General features: G+C 37.2%; 1 protein-coding gene across 3 annotated transcripts in view; it reads left to right on the top strand.

Annotated features, from left to right (window-relative positions):
* adgrb2 (adhesion G protein-coupled receptor B2) overlaps positions 1-23,377 on the top strand; it is a 384,210-nt gene that overhangs the window by 228,140 nt on the left and 132,693 nt on the right. For all 3 annotated transcript variants that reach the window (XM_060865674.1, XM_060865676.1, XM_060865673.1), the window contains exons 10-15: positions 26-94; positions 5,563-5,671; positions 6,954-7,100; positions 10,541-10,616; positions 12,700-12,802; positions 20,078-20,121. In XM_060865674.1, the coding sequence (XP_060721657.1) occupies positions 26-94; positions 5,563-5,671; positions 6,954-7,100; positions 10,541-10,616; positions 12,700-12,802; positions 20,078-20,121 (548 nt within the window). The remainder of the gene's footprint in view (positions 1-25; positions 95-5,562; positions 5,672-6,953; positions 7,101-10,540; positions 10,617-12,699; positions 12,803-20,077; positions 20,122-23,377) is intronic.

Below are 23,377 nucleotides of genomic sequence, written 5' to 3'. Positions count from 1 at the left end.
CATTCCTGGTTTGTCTGTTTTGCAGAAATTTTTCCAGATAGTCAGCTTAATGCTTGACATGGACAATCTTCAAAAATGGGAAGACGCTCACCAGGTAACGTCCAGTTCTCTATAAATACCCGTGTCTATTCATTAATACACTTTATAACTGCTGATAATGAGTTTCACTCTGTCCTTTAATTTCCTCCTTGGGATACTAAAGTGACTACGGTGAACACAGAACAGATTAATGAGTGCTGAATTAACTTAAATCATACGGTCAGAGCCTCACTGCTGAGTAATGAGACAGACGTTCTCAAGTCTGTGTTCCTGACCACCACTTGGACTCTTAACATCATACAGTTTGTACTTCATTTCATAACAATGATATCTCATTATGTCTCACACACAGCAACGTAACGACATAAAGATTTCTTTCTTTTTAAAAGTGTGGAACATCAAGAGTTGTTTATCATAAACTGTTTGCAAAAGCATTTCAACCAGAAATGTGGATTTTATACAAATCTATTTATATAAAAAAGATTTATATCCTATGAGAGTTTGTACAAAACATGCATATAAGACGCCTCACTAATATAAACCTAAACTGACAGGTTTCAATCATATAACTGAGTCATATTATTAAATAAGTGTGTACAGTTTCTATTCAGATCACCAAGTTTAATTTGTTCATATATTTCAATTACATGAATTTAATACATTTTGGGAGGCTCATTTATTTGATACTGTATTAATGACACTAAAGAAAGCAATCTGGATAAGAGTACTGATTTAATTACGGCTAAAGGTACTGTATAGCACCCTATAAAACAGGTTGTTACTCTATGTCTACAATAGCTGATGCACTGCAGTAGCTGATCTGCATTACTGGAACATTTAATTTATATTGTTTAGTCAGAATCTTTTGCTTTCAGCTTTTTTTAATGCAGTTTTTTGAGTGTCCAAAAATGGCAATGAATAAAATATTTCTGACTGATTTACAAAAGTTTACATTTATCTGTAAGTAATGCATTTTTTTTATAAATTGTATGAAAATATTTTCACACGTCGGACCTGACGTAAGATCTCCACCTGTGAAATATTTTGTAATAAACTAAGAAAACCAGCATACGTGGACTAGAAGCATTTTGGTGTCGCTGTTGTTGTGTAATGGTAGTGGATGGATGGCTGGATTTATAAATGGATGGATAAATGGATGGATAAATGGATGGATGGATGGATGGATGGATTGATGGATGGATGGATGTTACAGCTTGTTTCAGCTTCTTCTCGCATGTCATCAGTTTCAGCTTCTTCCTTTCTTTCTCTTTTCTTCCTTTGTCTCATACCACAAAGCACTGTATCAGTCAGATTTTTTTTTACTTTCAGCTTGTTTTTAATGCACTGAGTGTCCAATGGGTGTCCAAAAAAATGATAAAAATAAAATGACTGATTTACAAAAATTTCAGAAATGCAAAATTATTATGTATGATGATAAATCGCAAACGTACATAAATCTCCGGGCATATCGTCGCTGTCAGGCGGAAACCTCGTATCTCCAAAACCGTTATTTTTCAGGAAATTAAAAAAACGCCGTACCTTATCTGCAATGCACAGGGTTTAGTCTGCGTTGCAGTGGATTGTCTTGCGCTAAATTCCTGTCCTCAGACGAGCACCAGAACTAGCCGGGGTCAAGATTTTTTTTTCTTTGAGCCCAGTGTTTTGAAGACATTTACCTCAGAAGACGTGTTGATTCGTTGTGACTCTTCTTGAGGAGAAATATGCCGCGAAGCTCTCCCGCAGAGTGAGGAAGAGGTGGACAGTTGAAGTGTCCAATGGAGTTATGAGATTTGCGCTCAAGCTATTTTCAAGACTTTAGATTGGTTAATAACTTGTAAAAATAACAGACCCACGTGGGGACTGACCAATAGCATCGATATGTGAAAAAATATTAAATTGACAAAATTTGGACATACGAGGTTTCCTCCCCACAGCGACGATATGCAGGGCTGATTTGTATTTGGTGACACCTACAAAACTCTATTACAGCGGAAATGATGAGCCCAAGATGATTTACCTTTCTCAGAGGTAAAATTCAGTAAAAAGAATTCTTTAATAAATAAATAGCCCTTGATAAGACCAGACTGTAGAGGCAAAGTACAAAGCTTTATGGAATTAGATGTGAATGAATTTAAATGAAAAGTAAATTATTTGACCTGTTGATCTGAAGCATTTTTCACATTTTTCTCTTGCGTTAATAGCGCTTTACACAGCATTAACACTGACCCGTTGCAGTCATTTCTTCTTAATTGAATCCCTGCTCTTGTTTGTCTTTTATTTATAAATTATAAATTAAAGACAAACTTACTCATTTTATTATGGTTAATATTTTGTTATTTCTTTACTTAATGCTATTTATGTGAAATGATTAGGTGTAATTGAAATGAATCCTGACAGCGTAGTCTATATATGTGTAGGTGTGTAGAAAAGTAACTGTGATCTGAAGCCAATCATTTGCATTAGCTAGGCTTCTTCTATTCACCATCACTAGTAGGATACAGACATTTTTCTTACCGTCGCAAACGAACGTACCAAATGTTCTTGTGTAAATGTTGTTAAGATATCCGTCTTGATAAATGAGGTGCCGTATGAATAAGTACTGTAGGTTAATGCATTTCTGTCTTTATTACACCTATAGCTCAGATTTTATTTGCAGCTGAAAGCAGGTAAAGGATTTGTTTTTCACAGTGAAGCTCTAAGCTGGATCTGTGATCATCCTCTATATACAGGTAGGGGATACAGTAGCAATTTGGGATTCAGCCATTTGGGATGTGTGAAGTATTAGCTGTTGTTCTGGATTGGACTTGTATATCATCAGGCTGTGTGTGTTTGTGTGTGTGTGTGTGTGCTCTGTTCTGTCAAGTACACTCACTTCAGTTAATAGTCTACATCTCTTTAAAACCTATTGAACGTTTCACTAGAGAGAGAGAGAGAGAGAGAGAGAGAGAGAGAGAGAGAGAGAGAGAGAGAGAGAGAGAATTATCTCTATTCGATAAATAAGATTTTTACCTGTGATGTGCTAATTTATTCTTTAATATTATTATTCTTGTCTGTGATTTTTGGTTCACTGAACCTAATGACTCTACCTCAAACCCACATGAGATCCGAATGTCCTTGTAAATAATAACGCATAAGTGATGAGCAATGTAGGAAAATGAGTCTAGATGCCATGAAGATTGAAAGGATTGGAATTAGGTGTTCTGAGAACTGAGAAAAGTTATCCGTCCTATTTATGGGCACTCTTCCCCTGACATTACGTTCTTCTTGTTTTGATCTGAATGTGTTGGTACACTTTCTCTAACATCAGATTTGGGTTCTATTTTCGAGACAAATTCCAAGTTTATAATATGTCATCGTTTCTGTAGCAGGAAGCTGGAAGGCAGATGATCCACATAAAAAAAATATTTTAAAATAATAGCTGATATGGTGAAGTTTTTCTTGAGGAGATTTTTATTTTGTATTTTCGGAAGAAGTCTTGTGCTTCCAGCGTCAGAGGTAAAACTGCTATTTACAGATTTCTGACACTGGAATGGTTTTAGGATGGAGGCATTTGTGTTTTGTGATTGCAAACCTCACAAAAAAACATGTGTTTTGTCATTGCAAACCTCACAAAAAACATGTGTTTTGTCATTGCAAACCTCACAAAAAACATGTGTTTTGTCATTGCAAACCTCACGAAAAATAAAATGGTGAAGGAACAACTGTTACAACATAAATGATGACTATTTTGTCTCGTATTATATTACATTAACAGCATCTAGCAGACACCCTTATCCAGAGCGACCTACATTTTATCTCATTTTTTTTTATACAACTGAGTAATTGATGGTTAAGGGCCTTGCTCAGGGGCCCAGCAGTGGCAGCTTGGTGGACATAGGAATCAAACTCACAACCTTCCTATTGGTAGCCCAACGCCTTAGCCACTAGGCTACCACATACCTACATATATGAGGAATAGAATTTCTGAACATGTAGTTATTGGATACTAATCAACTCTTTTGTGTTTCCTTAACCAAAAAAAAAAAAAAAGAAAAAGAAGCCAAGTGAAAAAAGCCTTTACGGCAAAAACGACAATTACTCCCAATGACAGATGAAACCAAAAGAATATACAGTATTTGTAAACTAATTATATTTAGGACAGGAGGTTGGCCTGAGTGCCAGTATTACATGTCAGAGATCTGAAACGAAATTAAACAAACGAGATCTATTCCCAGCAGAGCAGCAGAAAACAAGCCTATTTCAAAAAATATAAGCAAGTGTGTTAGTGCTTCAATTATTCATTACAAACAAACAGTGCAGCCAATCTACCCTGTCTCTTACCATCTGTTGCATATTAAAATGGATTTAATTGCTTCATTGGAAAAATCAGGCAAGAAAAAGTTAATAAAGATTGTAATTTGCTGTTCTGGCAAACGCTCGGCTCCTCTCACACCCACGTGTCCTGTTGCAAGCAAGACAGTTTTTTCCCCTGGAAAAAAGAGGTAAAATGTGGAAGAGGTAAAATATCTGATTTCAGTGAGGTGTGGAAATCTTTAGTTATACAAAAGTCACTGGGGGAAAAATGAAATGGTAATTAAAGTGCAAGAGCAATTTATAATATAAAAATTGTAAAGAATGTCGATCTGTAAAATAAATAAATAAATAAATATATATATATACGTATATATAGTACTGTGCAAAAGTTTTAGGCAGGTGTGAAAAAAATTCTGTAAACAAAGAATGCTTTCAGTTATTTCTGTCAATTTACAAAATGCAAAGTGAGCAAATAAAAGAAAAATCTAAATCAAATCAATATTTGGTGTTACTAACTTTTGCCTTTAAACCAGCATGAAGTGATGGCACGACCCCCACAGAGCCCTGATCTCAACATCATCGAGTGTGTCTGGGATTACATGAAGAGACAGAAGGATGTGAGAAAGCCTACATCCACAGAAGATCTGTGGTTAGTTCTCCATGATGTTTGGAACAACCTACCAGCCGGGTTCCTTCAAAAACTGTGTGCAAGTGTACCTAGAAGAATTGCTGCTGTTTTGAAGGCAAAAGGTGGTCACACCAAATATTGATTTGATTTAGATTTCCCTTTTGTTCATTCACTGCATTTTGTTCATTTATGAAAATAAATGTTTAACACTTCCATTTTTGAAAGCATTCTTTGTTTACAGCATTTTTTCACACCTGCCTAAAACTTTTGCACAGTACTGTATTTTGTATTATTATTATTATTATTATTATTATTATTATTATTATTATTATTATTATTTATTTGTATTTTCTTTTTTTTTTTTTTTACAGATCTACATTCTTTACAATTTTGATATTACAAATTGCTCTAACGTGTTAATTACCATTTCTTTTTTTTCCCCAAAAAAAATATTGATTTTTTTTTTTCCTCAGGAGTTTTTGGAAAAATGTATCATTGTGTTTTGCTGAGCCCTAAACCTAAAAGCATCAGGTCCTGCTCCATGCCTTGTTGTGTCGGAAAGCACGTAGGACTTCCTTGTAACATGCATTTTCTCTTCCCAGGTCTCTCCAGGTGCCATGCTGCTAATGCGAGTTGTGGAAGACTTCATTCATCTCATTGGGGAAGCACAAAAGCCTTTCCAAAGCTTTCTTGCTGTCACCACTAACCTCAGTGAGTGCTTTTAGCAGCTACAGAATTCAGAGATGTTGAAAGCTACAGTTTGGAGTATAAATCTTTAAAAGATGCCTTTATGATGTGAAGAGATTAAAGGAAAACATTCACACATCAATAAAACATAGTTTAATATTTATAGAATATGTGCTTAGTGTGCTTAGTGTTAATGTATTGGTCGGTCCTGTATTTATGCTGTTGTTGGAATAATTCAACAGTAATTATTATTTAAACCTTTATTATTTAAATTCACAATCATATCAAACATACATGATAACGGTCAGGGTCTGCTGTTATGGCTTTCTCTAAGAAAATGCTTCTTTTACCATTTTCCCACGATATTTAATATCATATTAATGATCCAATCCAGTGTAGTGGTGAAGACAACAAATAGTGGACTCAAAGTTTGCGAATGTAAGTGATGTGCATATGTTATGCAGTTGTACTGAGTTACAGTAAGTGTCGACAGATATATCAGCATGAAAAACCTTATCTATTTGACTGGAAGTGTTCAGTCATTGCTGCATCACTCTCTTTACCTACAGCTGAACAGTAGACGGTAGTGTAGTGTTGTAAATCTTTCTGAATGACCAAAACAGAATTAAGACGATTGAAGAATCAGGAGACAAAGAACCAAGGCATAGTCAAAGAGTGCTGTTTATTGTGAACACAAAGACAGCATGTTCATACCAGATTATACAATGTGCAAAGGACACACTCAATACCATATCAGTAATGCTCAAGGCTAGAATAAAACAGAAAAAAGTATATATATATTTCAGAAGTGAATGAAGGGCAGTATGAACAAAAATCACATAAACTTGAAAGGAAATGATTTAATCATATATATTTCACCACATAATCATAGAAAATTTGAAATTAATCAATCGATTGCAGATTACATAACCAAAAATGGACCGATGTGTCTATGAAAGCAGTTGAAACTTAAACTCAGAAATGCATCAAAAAATAAATATTAAAAGATCGTATCTTGGGGTAGTGGTGGCTTAAGTGATTAAGGCTCTGAGGTTTGGGGTTCAAGCCCCAGTACTGTCAAGCTGGCTCTCTTGGGCCCTTAAGCAAGGCCCTTAACCCTCACTGCTCCATTGGCGCTGTAACATCTCTGACCAAAACTTCCAAAGTTGGGAAATGCAAAAAAAGAATTTCACTGTGCTATAATGTATATATGACAAAAACGAATGCTTCTTCTTAATAACAAATATTAATTAATGCAGGATATTCAGGGTGGATTCACCAAGAATCTGCTTTTTTCTCTCATTAGTAATCAATATCCAACGAGAGCCAGTTTCAGCTGTGTCTAGTGACATTAACTTCCCTATGAAGGGACGGAGGGGGATGAAGGACTGGGCACGCTCAGCAGAAGACAAGCTTTTCATCCCTAAAGAAGTCTTCACTTTGTCCTCTGATGGTGAGTTGGAAATCGGAACTTCTAACAGAAACAAATATTTTGGACAAATGTTTGTGAAACGGTTTCTTTCACTTTACATAGAAAAAAGCATTGTTTTGACAGCCCTGAGGTTATGGCTGAGTCTCCTTCCTTTGTTCTACCCTTTTACACTTTTCTCTCTCTCACAAATGTCTCTCAGTATCTGACAACATATCTTCACTTCCTGTTCAAGCTATGAGGACCTCAATCACCCTAAAGTCCAAAATGAGAAATTGATCATGTTACAGAGGAAGAGGGCAAAGGGGGAGATGAAAGAGAATGGAGGTTAGAGGGGAAATGGGGGCTGTGTTCAGAGGATGATGCTCATTTCTCTCGGAGCTGGGAAATTGAAGAAGAGGAGGTCCTGCCAGAGGGAAAGTAAAGACCCAGTTAGGACCCAGAGTGAGGGCGTTAAAGATCAAGATTGAGGGCTACACAGAGTGACAGAAAATAAAAACCAGACCATGATAGAGAAAATGGATGCCACTCTGGTTAACAGCTCCTCCTACTCCTCCTACAGGCTAAACCATTAGATCTGACAGCCTTCACCCCCGCCCCCTGCTCTGGTGATAAGACGTCCCCTTGTCCTGCAATATGTGTGATATTATGTTAGAAAGAAGAAATGCCTTATCGGACACTGGCTTTGTTCAAATGAAAACTGTGAAAATGAAGAGGTGAAATCCATTCAGGAGTTGTCAGACCTGGTGCAGTTTTGGACTGTGATGGCCGATTGTTATCCTGAAAACGTGCAGCAATAGAGCTGAGTCTTACCCTATGGGAGAAATACACAGTTTAAGCACTATATCTAGTTTAATTTATTAGTTATGGAATTTTGAAGAATATAACACTGCTATGTCAAAAGAGTAAGTAATATTTTGGCAAGCGATCTCTCAGTGTTAAAACTAATCTAACATAAAGAATGTTCAGTGTGCTGGGATGTAGTGGGCTGAACATTAGCACTTTTGACTAGCAGCATAGTCTCGAAAGGTTATTATTATTATCATTTTTTTTTAGTTTTCAAGTTGAAATAGAGAGAATAAATGCATTTTAAACAATCTTTGTTACACTTTCTATTAAATTAAAAAGTGTAAGTAAAATAAAAATCCTATCAATGCTTGGTAACTGGTATAATAAGCTGTGCTCAACAACTTATTTTGTATTCAGAAATTGTTTAGAAATCTCATTTAGGAAACTGATATCAGTTTGCATCCCACTTGAGACAATCTAAATATTTGTTTTGTCATCATTTGCCTTTAAACTTGCCTTAGGATATTGTCCCTTACATTGTCATAGCCATCCATAGCAAAGTGTTGAAAGAGCAAATTGATCATACTCTCTGGGAAGGAGGGATGGCCTACTGTCCCTCCTCTCTCAATCACAACAGAACTAGCCAATCATGGGTATATTTGAGCTCATGTATGTGGAAGAGGGCAGACAGAACATTTGTTTGGGTGTTTGAAAATATACTGAGGTTGGCAGTTTGCCCCATGTCTCCTCGGTGGTAGCTGTTGTGTAATAGGAAGAGACATAGTAGCTAGTGGCTGGGATCTAGAAAATGCCAAATTGGGAAAAAATATAGAAAAAAATAGGGGTCTGTGATATAGATGCCAACCCAAGAATTCCAGCAGCCTGAACCAAGCACTTGATACTATATTATCTTGTGTTTATTGTCTCTGGTTTGTTTAACTGAAATACCTCGCTGGGTTGACATCCAGACTGCAGATCGCCAGTTGATGACCCCTGATCCTGAGCATACCAAAGAGATTAAGGAAGTTATAAAGACAAAACCAAATATCATTACACTTACACATTATATTTACACTGTCTGAACATTTTTATTACTTGTGAGCCCTGTGATAAACTGGCACTCCATCAAGTCCTTTGCAGCCAGTGTTCTCAGGACAGACTCCAGATTTCTGTGACCATGACCTACATAATAGAGTTGCATAAAATGAGTAAATATAACTCTTGATCATGATAAGCTCACAAATGCTAAATATATTGATATTATGCAATATTATATGTATATAAGCTAAGCATATGCAATTTACATAACTCTATATTTTAAAACTTTTTTTAAAAAAAAATCTCACTCATAATTAACAAATCGATACCTCTATTTTGCACAGTTCAGTTAAGTTCTATCATTCATTCATATTCAGTAAATCCTTTATCCTGGACAGGGTCATGGTGGATCTAGAGGTGGTTCCTGAAATACTGGGCATAATGTGGGAATACACTCTGAATACACACATTCATAATGAGGAGCAGTTTAGTCTAGCCAAGCCACTTACCATCATGCTTTTGGGAAATGGGTGGAACACGGAGAGCCTTGTGGAATTCCATGTCGGCCCAAGAAGAACTCAAAATATGAGAACGCAAAGCTCCATATAGACAACTACCTCTGGAAAGGTAGTGATTCTTAAAAATGTGCCACTATAAAATGTCCGTGATCTATACAGTAGATCATACGTTTCACTTTGTCAAATATCAGAAGTTATAGCACTTGTGTCTTAATTAGAGAAGTGATAAAATCAAATGTACTATGCTAACATCTTAATTAGACACTGGATCTGATTACATTCAACTGAGTATCTTTCTTTTATCAAATCTGGGTTCTGCTGGACAAAATCTTCAGAAATATATTGTCGTCGGTTGCTGTTATGCCTCAGCTTCCTGCTATTGTGGTTCTCAGGCTTACAGTAGATGCCTGCTGCACTTCCTCTATCCCTCTGTCATTTTGGTGCATCCACTGCAGGCCTAGTCTCCCCAACCTTGACAATTTTTTCAGTCAAATATAATCCCTAGAGACCTGGCTCCATACCAGAGCTCAGCATGTCCCAGGAGAAGAAAGGTTTGGATGGAGAAAAAAGAGAAGCAAAAACCTGAAGGCATCATGAGACAAACAAAAGTAGCTCCATGCATGGAAACAAAGATGTAAATGTGAGGAGGGAAAAGTGTATTTAAGTAAAAAATATAAGAAAAAATAAAGAAAAAAAGCACTGATGTATATGGAGAGAGACAGTTGATAAATGCATCAGAAAAGGATTGGGCAGAAGGGTGGAAATCTGGTCTGGTGGGTCACATCTCTAAAACCCTTCTGTCTGTCTATGAAATGTCACTAAAATTGTCCAGACTGGCTCAAAGTCCTTATGTCTGACAACTTCTTAAATCCTGTGCTGCTCTGGCTTGTGTGTTGTTCTCCATCTGTCTGTCAAGTGTGGATAAAGAAACATGAATGTCAGGGGTTTTAAACTGACACAGCTGCTGCTGCTGTGCTGATTTTTCATGGCCTAATGGGCATATGGTATATGTGTGTTGGCAGGAATGTTATTTACTACTTTAGCCACTACTTTGTGGGCCTTGTTGTGATAAGCCTTCCAGAAGTTTTTTTTTTATTTTTTTTCATGTCTTGTTTGCAGAATCGGATGAGGCTTCCTACTTTGTTATTGGAGCCATTCTTTATCGCACCCTCGGCTTTATTCTACCACCACCAAAGTAAGTGTTCCAAACAAAGCTTAAGAATACACACAGTCCCTGGAAAAAAAATGCTCTGGGAAAATAAATCTATAGCACATTTCTGAAAAGGTAAATTATTAAATGGATTCTTATAAAGTCAAATGTTTGTCAAGTCTCTAAATAGTATAACTATAGCTTGCCTTGTTCCACTGCCTTAGTAACCTCTTTCTTCTCCTTGAGACTGTGTGCTTGGCGTTGTCCTTAATGGATTGAACCAGTTTTCCAAAAGATTTGAACCAGAGTCAAACCAAATGTCCGTGAAATGCAAACCGTAATCTGGAAAAAGCAATTGATTTGGTGTATCTAAAATATTTTTTTTATGGAACCTGTTACATCAGACTACATGACAACTAACGTGCCTTTGCAAAGTACCTTTTTTTCATATTTACCTATAAAAACAGTGGCTATTTCTTTATGTTGCTAATGAAACTCTCATAATATACTTTATTTCTGCGTTTGATAAAAGATTTGTGTCTGAACGTAGAGTGCAGTTATAGTCATGTGACACCGCTTATTCTCACTTATAATTCATCAATCAGAAACCGAATGTGTAAAAAGCAACAGAAGTGTGTTAAAAGCAACACTACACCCGGGCAGGCTATGTTTTTACACGAAGCTGTAGTTTATTTATTTATTTATTTATTTATTTATTTTTCAATTAAGTCTTATACCTCTGCTAGAACCAATCTAAGATTCTTCATGCTATCTATATTGTAACGTTCTCCCCGAGGATGTATCATAAACCACTTGGCATGCGGTGCATTACTTAATCCTATAATCCCTTAAGAGACAATCTATTGTTCTCAGTACCTTCTGTTACCATTTCTCTGATATGACTAATGCATCTGTTTTATCCCCAGGGCAGAAATACTCTGTCATTGCACGTTATAAGAATGAATAGAAGAATCTGCGTTCAAACTGAACAGATACAACCAGCTTTGGTTAATTCAATTCCTGGGTAAAAAGCCTTGTTTTGGACATTCTGCACAAAAAAAAAGATGTTTGTCGTAGCAACTTATTTAGTCAAGGACCTTCTGTGTGCTAGTGAGGGCTGGGCTGCAGGACTCCTCATGCTGCATAGTTGAAAAGTTGAAAGAAAAGACAAAAAAACACATGAACTAAGAACTTAAATGTGCTAAGAGGCTAATCTCTCCTGTCTGTCAACCCCTGCAGTGGTCTTTAATCCATCCTCAAACACCATGTCAGTGTCCTTTGCCCTTTTATCAAAGTTAGTTCTGTCTTCAATGCTACGCTCTTTGATGTTTGGCTTTCTCGGGTTGTTCACTTGTTTACTACTCATTTCTGGCCAAGATTCCCTTATTCGCTACTGTTCTCTGTATGCTTTTATGGGTTGAGGGAAAGGCCCTGCCATTCAGGTCAATATTCCTGAGGGAGCCTGCTTGTTGATAAATATGGATGGGATCGTGGCTGTTTGTTCAGTTTAGATTTGAGTCTCATTAATTTTCTCCCAAGAGCCTATAGCACTCTCTCTCTCTCTCTCTCTCTCTCTCTCTCTCTCTCTCTCACTCTCTCGCTCTCAAGCACTCTTTTAAAGGAAAAATACTTCACATGCACACAAAACATAGAAGCAAACAGGCAAACGCTAGACATTTTAATGTGAAATGCACTGTCTATGCAAGGAAATGAAAATTCCTCTTATTTCACAGTAAGGAATTTTTTAATTAAATTATAGCTTTGTTTCATGTTGTGGCATGTCCAAGAATTTGTTGCTCTTATCGCTTATTTTAAAAAAGCTAAGCATTTTTTTTCATCAGCCTCCTGAAATGAATACAACAATAAATTGTCAATTTACTAAGAAACTACAAAGTCATTCATGGTCAAGAAGCAAAAAAGCAGCTTTATTTAAGTTCCGTTCAGCAAATTAGAGAATCCCTCCAAAAATGCCATTACAAATATTTATTTGTTTACGTGAAATATGCATCATATCCATTATACAGTTCATTTCTGTGTACGTTTTTCCTCTAAGTATTCAGAAGCAATATGGTATCATTTTATTTTACCTAATCACTTCCTGTGTTGGTCTTTTTATTTTCCCTGTCAGAGATCCTTTGGTGATCAGCTCAAAGATTTTAAGTGTCACAGTGCGTCCTCAACCTAAACCAACAGAACCAGTGGTCGTAGTGGAACTGGCACCTCTGCTGAATGTAAGTAACCATTAACTTCATGCAAACGATCCTCACCATCGAAACAGTTCAATGCTTGCGTAAAACCTGCTTATTCAGTGTGTGCTATATGGCTCATTAACACGATCCAGGTTCCCGCAAAGGCTTTCTGACCTCTTGATAATAGTCTCTCTATGTAATTTTCAAATAATTATCCCTACATAAGCTGACATTATGTGCGAACTGTATGTTGTATGCTTGTTAATACATGTTAGCACCTTATATTTCTAATGAACATAAAGCCTGAGGTAAATAATCCTAATGCTGCAACAAATGTCAACACAGTACAAACATGTAGCATAATATTGTAGTTATTACTGTGCTTATTTTCAACAAAATATACACAAAGTCTTTGATTACTCATGTAGAAAACAATTATTTATAACCCTAGTATAGTATAGTTTGTGGCATACGCAATGGCATATACCAAAAACTATAGGATTTGACGCATACAGTAATTGTTACATTGATTGATTATATCAATACATTGTGCATATATACAACAAAGGTAATCCTCTATACTGTAAATCAATTTAAAACCTGTAATCATTATTAGCCATGCTTCAAATTGATCAAACCTTTCTTGGCTGAATACATTATGAAGAATTAGAAGATAAGGAGTTTGGATGTTCAGGGGCAATTCAGTTACAGTATATATCTTATAACCTATATGGCTAAAACTATAGCTAAAAGACACATATTGATCACAGCTACTGTATATGTACCTCTTTGGTACAGCAGTGTAAAGCATACAGTACTATTGACTAAAATGTATTTGTTTCCTTTCTAAGGGAGAAACATGTGTTAAGTGGTTGCTCAGTGGTTAAGACGTTGGCCAATTGATTTAAAGATTGTAAGTTTAAATCTCCCGACCACCAAGGTGTGACTTCTGGGCCCATGAGCAAGCCTCTTATCCCTTAACTGCTCAGTTGTATAAATGTGTCTGCCAAATGCTGTCAATGTCAAATGGACCCAAATGTGTTTCAGCATGACAATGGCATTGTGAACAAAGTGAAATTGGAGTAAAAGAACTTAGCCGAATAAATACAAATTCCCACAGCCATGCACCAAAATCGAGTGGAAAGATTTTCCAGAAGACGGGAGCTTGTTATAAAAGTAAAACAAATGGAATGTTCAACAAGCATACATGGATGTGATGGTCAAGTATCCACAAACTATTCATTAGCATAGCTTAGGTGGGTACTTATTATGTTGGCTTTATACAGTAGAAGCCAACATTCTGTTTTCCTATTTAAGTTTAGACAAAAATTTATAAAATTTAATGCGGCCTAGGGCTTTCGAGCCACATGCACCAAATTCGGATATGTTGTAGACCCTGGTCTGAAGTTTGTTGCTATTACTTTTCTAAGCGATCCGAGTACCGGTACTTCCGGTACCGGGTCTCAAATTGGCCTTTTTTCCCATAGACTCCCATTATAAAATTTGGAGGTTTATAACTCGGCAAGCTTTCGAACTATCTACACCAAACTCGGCCAGCTCCTTTAGGGTGATACTCTGAACAAACTTTTAAATTGGTGTACCGACTGGCCTTTCGGTTGTGCCACAGCCCCGCCCCAAAATATGCAAAATCAAAAAACTTTTTACATTTTACAACATGGACATGTGACATATCAAAACACTCAGAACAATGAGGGGAACTGCCTCAGGAGTATTCGAATGACGTCACATGCTTGTCTCCACTTGCCTCCAAATGTTTTGGCACCCTATCTTTCTGTCTCGTTTTGCCTCCAAAAGTAACACTGACCCTTATGTCCAATCGCCTCCAAAAAGCACCGGCCTTTGCGAATACTTGCCTCGTCAAAGCCAACATCAAAGTTTGCCGCGACGAACTTTACAAATCTAGTTTCTAAATGTTTTCAGGTTCAACTCAATGTTCATACATATAGATTTCTACTTCACGATTTTGTTTGCTGAGTGTTCTAGGCTACATCTGGTGTGTTTTGGTTATATGTTATACATGAAGTAATATATTTACATTATCTAAAACATTCTATACACCTCAATTTATTTTAAATTCCCTTCTTAAAAGCTACTGGCTATCATAGAACACTCTTTGCTTTTTTCACATACTAGTAAATATTAGTAATATATATTTAAATGTTGCCTTTTTTTTGAAGTAGGTTTGCGGAGAGTTTTTATTTTCCATATACTTTGCCGTACACACACACACACACATACACACACACACACACACACACACACACAAACTGAATTCAAAGATCCAGATCCAGGTCCATATTGATCAATAATCTTACCCCGCCACTAAGACAGCATTCGGTAGTTGCAGCGTGAAGCATTTTAATTCCCACCACCCATCAATTTTAAGTTGATGTTAAGAGTGAGAGCTGCACAAAGCGAGCGAGGTGAAAATTTCTTAAATTTATACAAATGAGAAGCCAATATCACTGGGAGGCTGTTAATCAGTTTGTTTTATGTGCCGTGGGTCTCGCCATGAGTCATGTCCATGGTCACGGTCAAGCTGTGCCGAAGTGAGTGCGGTGCAAGATGGAAGATACAGAGCTGCAGCGTAGAAGCTAAAACATGATTATGAGAGCACAATGACTGAAAGTCACTTTTTATAGCCTAGCAAACAATAGTGTGAAGTAGCATAATTAGTTTAAACGTATACTCAGATATTCACTGAGAACAGAGAGAAACTTGAAAATGAGTACAATTACGTTTACAAAAAAAGAAAAAGATATCAGAAAACGTAAGTATACTCAGCCTGTATATAATGGACCATCGATCTATCTTATACTGTAAGGTCAAATGTTTGTGGAAACCTGACCATCGCACACCTATTTGCTTGTTGAGCATCTTGTTCCAGAGCTAATCCCTTCTGGCTGTTATAATAAGCTCCACATTTCTGGGATGGGAAGGCTTTCTACTAGATTTTTGTAGCATGGCTGTGAGGTTTGTGTTCTTACAGACGAATAAGCATTAGTGATGTCAGACATACCAAAAGTGATCAGTGGGGTAGGAATCAAGCCATCGAAGTTCTTCCAGTCTAATCTTGTCTTTATAACGCTTGCTTTGTGCACAGAGGCATTTTCATGCTAAACCAGGTCTTAGTTCCAGTTTAAGGAAACTGTTACATCATACAAAAACATTCTAGACTATTCTGTGCTTTCAAATATGTGTGAAGGTCAAGTGTCCACCTACTTTTAGCCATATAGTGTACAGGTGTATTCTGACTAGCTATACACTCTTGACACATGCCCAGAAAACTATTGACAGTAAAGATTTCTAGCTAAGAATTTCTTTTAAAAAACAAAGCAAAACTGCAGAAGGACGTTTGAGTAGCGAATTCCTCAGCAAATTAGCAACTAGGGATGATGACAGGGAACGATTGGCTGATGCAGCAACAGGCTGTGTTGTAAATAAATAAACTAAATTCAAATGCACAAATGCATGTAATTAAAACATAAAGCGAAAATCAAAGAGTTGCATGAAAAAAATCTAAATGCCTTCAAACTAAATATATACTATGTGCATGCATACATATATAATGTTTGTATTCAGATTTGAAACTGATATGGAGAGGGTTTAAATCAGAAAGTGTTTTGTGTGAACTGTTAGCATGGTATATGACATCTCCTTAGTCAAGTTTCCTCAATATTTTAATCCACTATATATTTTGTTTAAAGAAAGTGATGTTTATGGGACTTTTTTATTTTTTTTTTTATTTTACATACACTCACCAGCCACTTTATTAGCTACACCTGTCCAACTGCTCGTTAACGCAAATTTCTAATCAGCCAATCACATGGCAGCAACTCAATGCATTTAGGCATGTAGACATGGTCAAGACGATCTGCTGCAGTTCAAACCGAGTGTCAGAATGGGGAAGAAAGGTGATTTAAGTGATTTTGAATGTGGCATGGTTGTTGGTGCAAGACGGGCTGGTCTGAGTATTTCAGAAACTGCTGTTCTGCTGGGATTTTCACGCACAACCATCTCTAGGGTTTACAGAGAATGGTCCGAAAAAGAGAAAATATCCAGTGGGGGGCAGGTCTGTGGGCGCAAATGCCTTGTTGATGCCAGAGGTCAGAGGAGAATGGCCAGACTGGTTCGAGCTGATAGGAAGGCAACAGTAACTCAAATAACCATTCGTTACAACCGAGGTATGCAGAAGAGCATCTCGGAATGCACAACACGTCAAACCTTGAGGCGGATGGGCTACAGCAGCAGAAGTCCACACCCGTAGTAAAGTGTACCTAATAAAGTGGCCGGTGAGTGTACGTTTTGGTTAGTGCAAATGTTTTTTTAGAAACTTAATTGGTTCTAAGTTGGTTTTCAAACTATAAACAAAGTAGCTGCTTAAAATAACTGAGGCTGTTATTAACGACCTTTCACAAAATCAGGTTAACAAGCGTGGCCATGTTATTATTTCTTTATGAAATCAGTTGTGGTTTCAGTTACGAGTTTAGCATGCAGATCGCTACAATACCAGCCAATCACTGTCAGTTTTCATCTATCAAGCATGCAGTCAGCATTGCCAGTTCTTGTATTTCTCTTGATCCTTAATAAAGGTTTCTCTCAGCAGTCTCCTGAATAGGTTTTAAGGAGAAAGTCTTTGTTAGGAACTTTTAGGTCTTAGTGATGAGGTTCTTTGTGAATACTGCCTCTGGTCTGAGGTAATTTATTTGAAGATACCAACCTTAATTTCATTTTCTTTTTATTGCATTTCTCTTTTTATTGCATTTCTCTATAAATGCTATGGAGGCTCTTGTGTTAGCATGCTGCAACCGTGGCTAAAAAAATCAGCAGAGAATTCTGACATTTTAAGCCCTCACCGCCCCTGAGAATAAGGTTGCTATAGCAACATTCACCTGATACCTTTGGCAAGAATTTTGGGATTGAGTGTATGTGTGTGAGAGTGTGTGAGAGTGTGTGAGAGTGTGTGAGAGTGTGTGTATGTGTGTGGGAGTGTGTGTGTGTGTGTGTGTGTGTGTGTGTACAAGCGCACACGTCCCCAACCTTTCCCGGTCCCTCCAGGAAATCGTAGGTCATGCCCGGCTCAGCAGTGGTCCTGAGTCAGCTGCAACTGAGTAGATCTGAGCTTGTCCAGTTTTGTATGTTGTGGGGGGTTTAGTATGTGGCCACAGATGTTGGTGAGGTGAGATGCTCTGAGGCAGTACGCCTCATCAAGCCTGACCCAGAGGGCCTGCTGGGACATGGAGACAGAGCCAGGTTTCATCCATATCCATCAGCTCGTGTAGTGGTTTGGGTCTTGTTAGTGACAGCAGATCTAAGTGGAAGTGATTTCAGTGGTTTTAGTGTGCCATCAGTGCTCACACATAATTAACTCACACAATAGCAATTAGCACAGGACAGAACACATGATGGATACAATAGACAGACACACTCATATATTAAAATAATTTCATCATTAAATTCAAATACTGTGTTCAAACCAGGGTGCAATTTTAAACAGAAAATATTACCATGACCTAATATCTACATAACTACTGTAAAAGAGTTGAGACTATATTGTAATTACATGGTAAAGTGAGCTAATTGCAAAACTAGGAGACAAAAGTATTACAACACAACCTCTGTGGACTAATTTCCATTTTGTATTTTTTTTATTTTGTTTTCAGAATACAAATGCAACAATAATTGTTTTAGTGAACAAAGATAGATAGATAGATAGATAGATAGATAGATAGATAGATAGATAGATAGATAGATAGATAGATAGATAGATAGATAGATCATCAGTAAAACAAGTAAAAAATAAAAAATATATAGAAAATATTATTTTCTCATATAGCTGTCAAGGGAAAATGACCAAGTGTAAGGATCCTAGTGACTCTGACAAGGGTCAGATTGTAATGCCTTGATTACAGGGTCAGGACATTTCTAAAACAGCAGGTCTTGTGGGGTGTTCCCAGTGCAGAGCAGTGATTAGTACCTAGCAATAGTGTTCAAAGGACAACCTGCGAACCAGCGACTGGGTCATGGACACCCAAGGCTCATTAACCCTGGGGAAGGAAGGCAAGTCCGTCTGGTCTGATCACACAGAAGAGCTATTGGTGGCTATGATAGAAATGCTGTGTGTGTGTGTGTGTGTGTGTGTGTGTGTGTGCGTGCATGTGTGTGTGTGTGTGCACGTGTCTGTGTGCGTGTGTCTGTGTGCGTGTGTCTGTGTGCGTGTGTCTGTGTGCGTGTGTGCGTGTGTCTGTGTGTGTGTGTGTGTGTGCATGTGTGCGAGTGTGTGCGCGTGTGTGTGTGCGAGTGTGTGCGCGTGTGTGTGCGCGTGTGTGTGCGCGTGTGTGTGCGCGTGTGTGTGTGCGTGTGTGTCTGTGTGTGTCTTTGTGTGCGTGTGTCTGTGTGCGTGTGTCCGTGTGTCTGTGCGTGCATGTGTGTGTGTTTGTGTGTGCAATTTTTTGGCAATATTCTTTAGTTTTATTTATTTTTGGAGATAAAGAGTCTAAGTGAGCTTGTAAGTGTGACAACGGATTATTATTTTTCCTTTTTCATTCTTATTTTTAAGTGTGTGTGGCTCATAAAGGTTGTACATAGTTTATTATGTCATAAAGGTCAGTAAGTTGCGAATAACGGGCAGAGCCAGAGCTCAGTACAGATTAGTTCATTATGCTGGTCAATTCAATGATGAACCAGTGATGTGTGAGTCACAGAGTAACGCATGACTGAACCCTGATTAGAGCATCACACTGGCCTGGAACTCAACAAATCAACCTGGAGTCATGCAAATCAATTAATCTTAAATGAGTTTTGCTAATGAATCATCTATGGTTAGATAGCGATCAGAGCCGAATGATAACTCAAGGGGGGTTGAAGTCTTGAAAAGGGATGTGCCTTAATATTATGTCCAATGTCCATTCTTTCCTTTATGTTTTGATTATATTTATTTTTTTCATCATAATTTATCATTGAAACATTTAAAATAGATATCGTTAAGTTTAATAGAGCAGTAGATTATATTATATAGTATATATTTTTTTTGGATATATGTTTTAATTATTCAGTGTGCTTGGGATAAACAAATGAGTCATTTCATATTTACCAACAACTTACAGTCTGATTGATTATTAATTGCTTGAAAAAATACTCATTGTTTATTAATTCATGTGCAATGTGAAAAAAAAACCAGACAATTTAGAAATAACCTGAAATGATGTACTGAGTCTCTTTATCTATTGTCATTTGTATAAAATCTCATTGACAGCATTAAGTGTGTTCTTTCTGCTCTCTGTCTTTTTCCTAAAGGGCACATCACAGCCACAGTGTGTAGTGTGGGACCACACCAGCCTGTAAGTCTGCTCGTACACACACACACACACACACATTTACACGGTTGCTTTAGATGCTATCTAAATCAGTTCTTTTGTATTCATATCCATGTTTATTCAGTCTTATTGGTGTGTCTAAAGGATGCTTTTGCATTTAATTAAAACTACAGTGATGAAATCTCTGACATGGTATTAATGACACTACCGTGCGGGAAACTACACTCAGAAAAACACTTCCACTTGAGCCACTGAATCAGAAATCACATACATCTATAGTACAGCATCTACCACATGTACTGTAGTGTTACGGCTTTACTTGCTCCAAATCGTTCACCTAAATACTTCCTGACTCTGTCTTTAACTGGAAGAAGGAAGAAGGAAAGGTCACGTCTCAGCTGTGACCTGCCGTGTCATGTTTAAACTCATTTCAGACTGCAACAGTGTGTTGAATATTAAAATATACAGTGTGATGATGGTAGATAATAGTAGTCAAGGTCACAGCACCTGCATGACATTTTGCATTCTTATAGACGCTGATGTTATATTAAAAGAAAAATCCACCCTGAAACACTTGCATCATAACCTTTACATTCGAAATAATGTGTGATCTTACGTGCTATCGGCGAACGGAACGGAAAATAAAATTCAGAGGTCAGATTCTTTTGGTTTAAACTTCTTTCACGTCGAACTATTTTCACATAATGCTTTCCTACATTACCCACAATGTCATTTGACTATTTGCTAATAGTTTAACTGCAACTGATGTCAAGAAAGCAGAGCTTTAGTCCTTTTCTCTGGCCAGCTCTCGCACTTCCTCTGTCAAGCTGTCCACTTTGCACAAACTGATCAGAATCCAAAGCTTTACATTTCATACTAACACCACCCTCAAAGCCGTTATGTTTGTCAGCACATTGATATAATAAATATTAAATTTAGAGTAGATATTCTGGAACTTTCAGTCCAACATTTGCTCTTTCCACTATTTCTACACTGGATTTCTTTTTTATAAATATTAATATAAATATAATTTTTTTTAAGTGTTGAGTCCAAGTTTTGCTTTCTCCATTTCTACATTGTATTTTTATTGTATTATTTTTATTGTTTTTATATGTAACATTAAATTGCATTACTTTACATTATTAAATTGCATTACTATACACATATATAAATATATATATATATATATAATTTAAGATAATGGCAATTATTTGAGATTATTTGAGATAATTATGAATATTTTCTCCTAATACATGCCAGTGTAGCTGTGCTTGATAGTACAGCACTGAGATATCAGTACAATGTTCAGAAAATTCTTACAGGAATAGAAAAAAACAGCACCAACTAACAAATTAGCACGAAAAATTGCTAATCGTGTCACATGTCATGTTTTAGTCAAGTCCCATGGCACATGATGGCCTCAGCAAGAGTAAAAGGACTTTTTGTAAAATAAATAAATAAATAAAAAAAAGTTAAATTAAAGTAAATATTAATTTTGAAAGAGACCTGTTATTGTATAAGACTTTATGTGATTAAATAATAGTATTTTATGACAGATGCAAGTGCGATGAAAAATATTAAACAGTAATTTACTAATACGAAAAAACCACCTGCACTAATAAGACAAGTCTACAGCACACTCGTCATTCAGTGGTTTTGCTATGGCAGTTTAGTAGCTTTATTCCTAACACTGTCGAATCCCCATGTTGAAAGGATCGGCCATGAGTTGTTTTTTTTTTTTATCTTTTATCCAAAGTACTTCAATGCGTCACATTCGGTACAACACTGGAAAGTGGGTGGGGTATTTGGTCATTTTTTGGGATAAAATTTAAACAATTTGACTGAATTTTATTTTATAAATTGTGTACATATTCTATAAAACTGTTAGCGAGCTACTCAAAAGCGATGTTTTAGGGACCCCTGGTTTAGAGTCTAGGTCTCACTTACTTTTTTTAAACAGTCTGTGACATTTAAAAAAAAAAAAAGAAAAAATAACTGTTGCAATGTCTCATGTTGCTCTGACAATTCAGACGCTCAACACTTTTACATCGCAGCTAAACGAACGCCGACCACTCGGCACAGCACCAAGCCGAACATGGCTGAGGAGGAGCGGTAGCAGGAGGTAATTACTGAGGGAGAAAACCTTTCCTATCTGCTATCTTACAAAGCCAATTAACACACAACCCTCATACATCTCTCACCAAATGAAATTCCAAATCAGTCAGGAATATCGTTTAACAACAGTGTGATTAAGATTTTTACCCTGATAATGGTGTTACATGCTGGGTCTTTTAGTATAGTGAGGGTGATCATTTTTCTTTTTCCCATTGTTTTTTATTTCAAATTTACATCTTTTTCTCATGCAATTATAAGCTTCTTAAACAATCCCTCTAATGCCAGCTTTTTACCGTAATGAGGATCATTTCTCTTAGCTTCTCTCTGTCTCTCCCCTCTTTTTCTGTGTGTTTGTGTGTGGTGAGAGGGAGAAAGAGAGACAGAGAACTTCAGTGTGTGTGTGGACAGCAGAGAGAATGATTCTGTGTGTGGGGAGAGAGAGAAAGTTTGTGTGTTTGTAGAGAGAGAAAGAGAGAGATTGCGTGTGTGTGTGTGTGTGTGTGTGTAAAAAGTGAGAGATTGTGTGTGTGTGTGTGTGTAGACAGAGAGAATGATTCTGTGTATGTGTGGAGAGCTAGAGTTTGTGTGTGTAGAGAGAGAAAGCGAGAGATTGTGTGTTTGTGTTTGTGTGGACAGAGAGAATGATTCTGTGTGTGTGTGTGTGTGTGAGTGTGTATGTGTGGTGAGAGAGTGCTTGTGTGTGTAGAGAGAGAAAGAGAGAGATTGTGTGTGTGGACAGAGAGGATGATCCTGTGTGTGTGTGTGTGTGTGTGTGTGTGTGTGTGTGTGTGTGTGTATAGAGAGAGAGCGTATGTGTGTGTAGAGAGAGAAAGAGTGAAATTGTGTGTGTGTGTTTGTGTGGACAGGGAGGATGATCCTCTGTGTGTGTGTGTGTGTGTGTGTGTGTGTGTGTGTGTGGAGAGAGAGAGTGTTCGTGTGTGTAGAGAGAGAAAGAGTGAGATTGTGTGTGTGTGTGTGTGTGGACAGAGAAGATGATTCTGTGTGTGTGTGGAGAGAGAGAGCGTTTGTGTGTGTGTGTGTAGAGAGAGAAAGAGAGAGAGTGTGCGTGCGTGTGTATGTAGAAAGAAAGAGATATTCTGTGTGCGCACGTGTGTGTTTGTAGAAAGAGAGAGAGACTGTTTGTGTGTGTGTGTGTGTGTGTGTG

The sequence above is a fragment of the Tachysurus vachellii genome, chromosome 3 (genome assembly GCF_030014155.1).
Source record: "Tachysurus vachellii isolate PV-2020 chromosome 3, HZAU_Pvac_v1, whole genome shotgun sequence".
Taxonomy (NCBI): Eukaryota; Metazoa; Chordata; class Actinopteri; order Siluriformes; family Bagridae; genus Tachysurus; species Tachysurus vachellii.
This window is presented reverse-complemented; position numbering and strand designations above follow the sequence as displayed.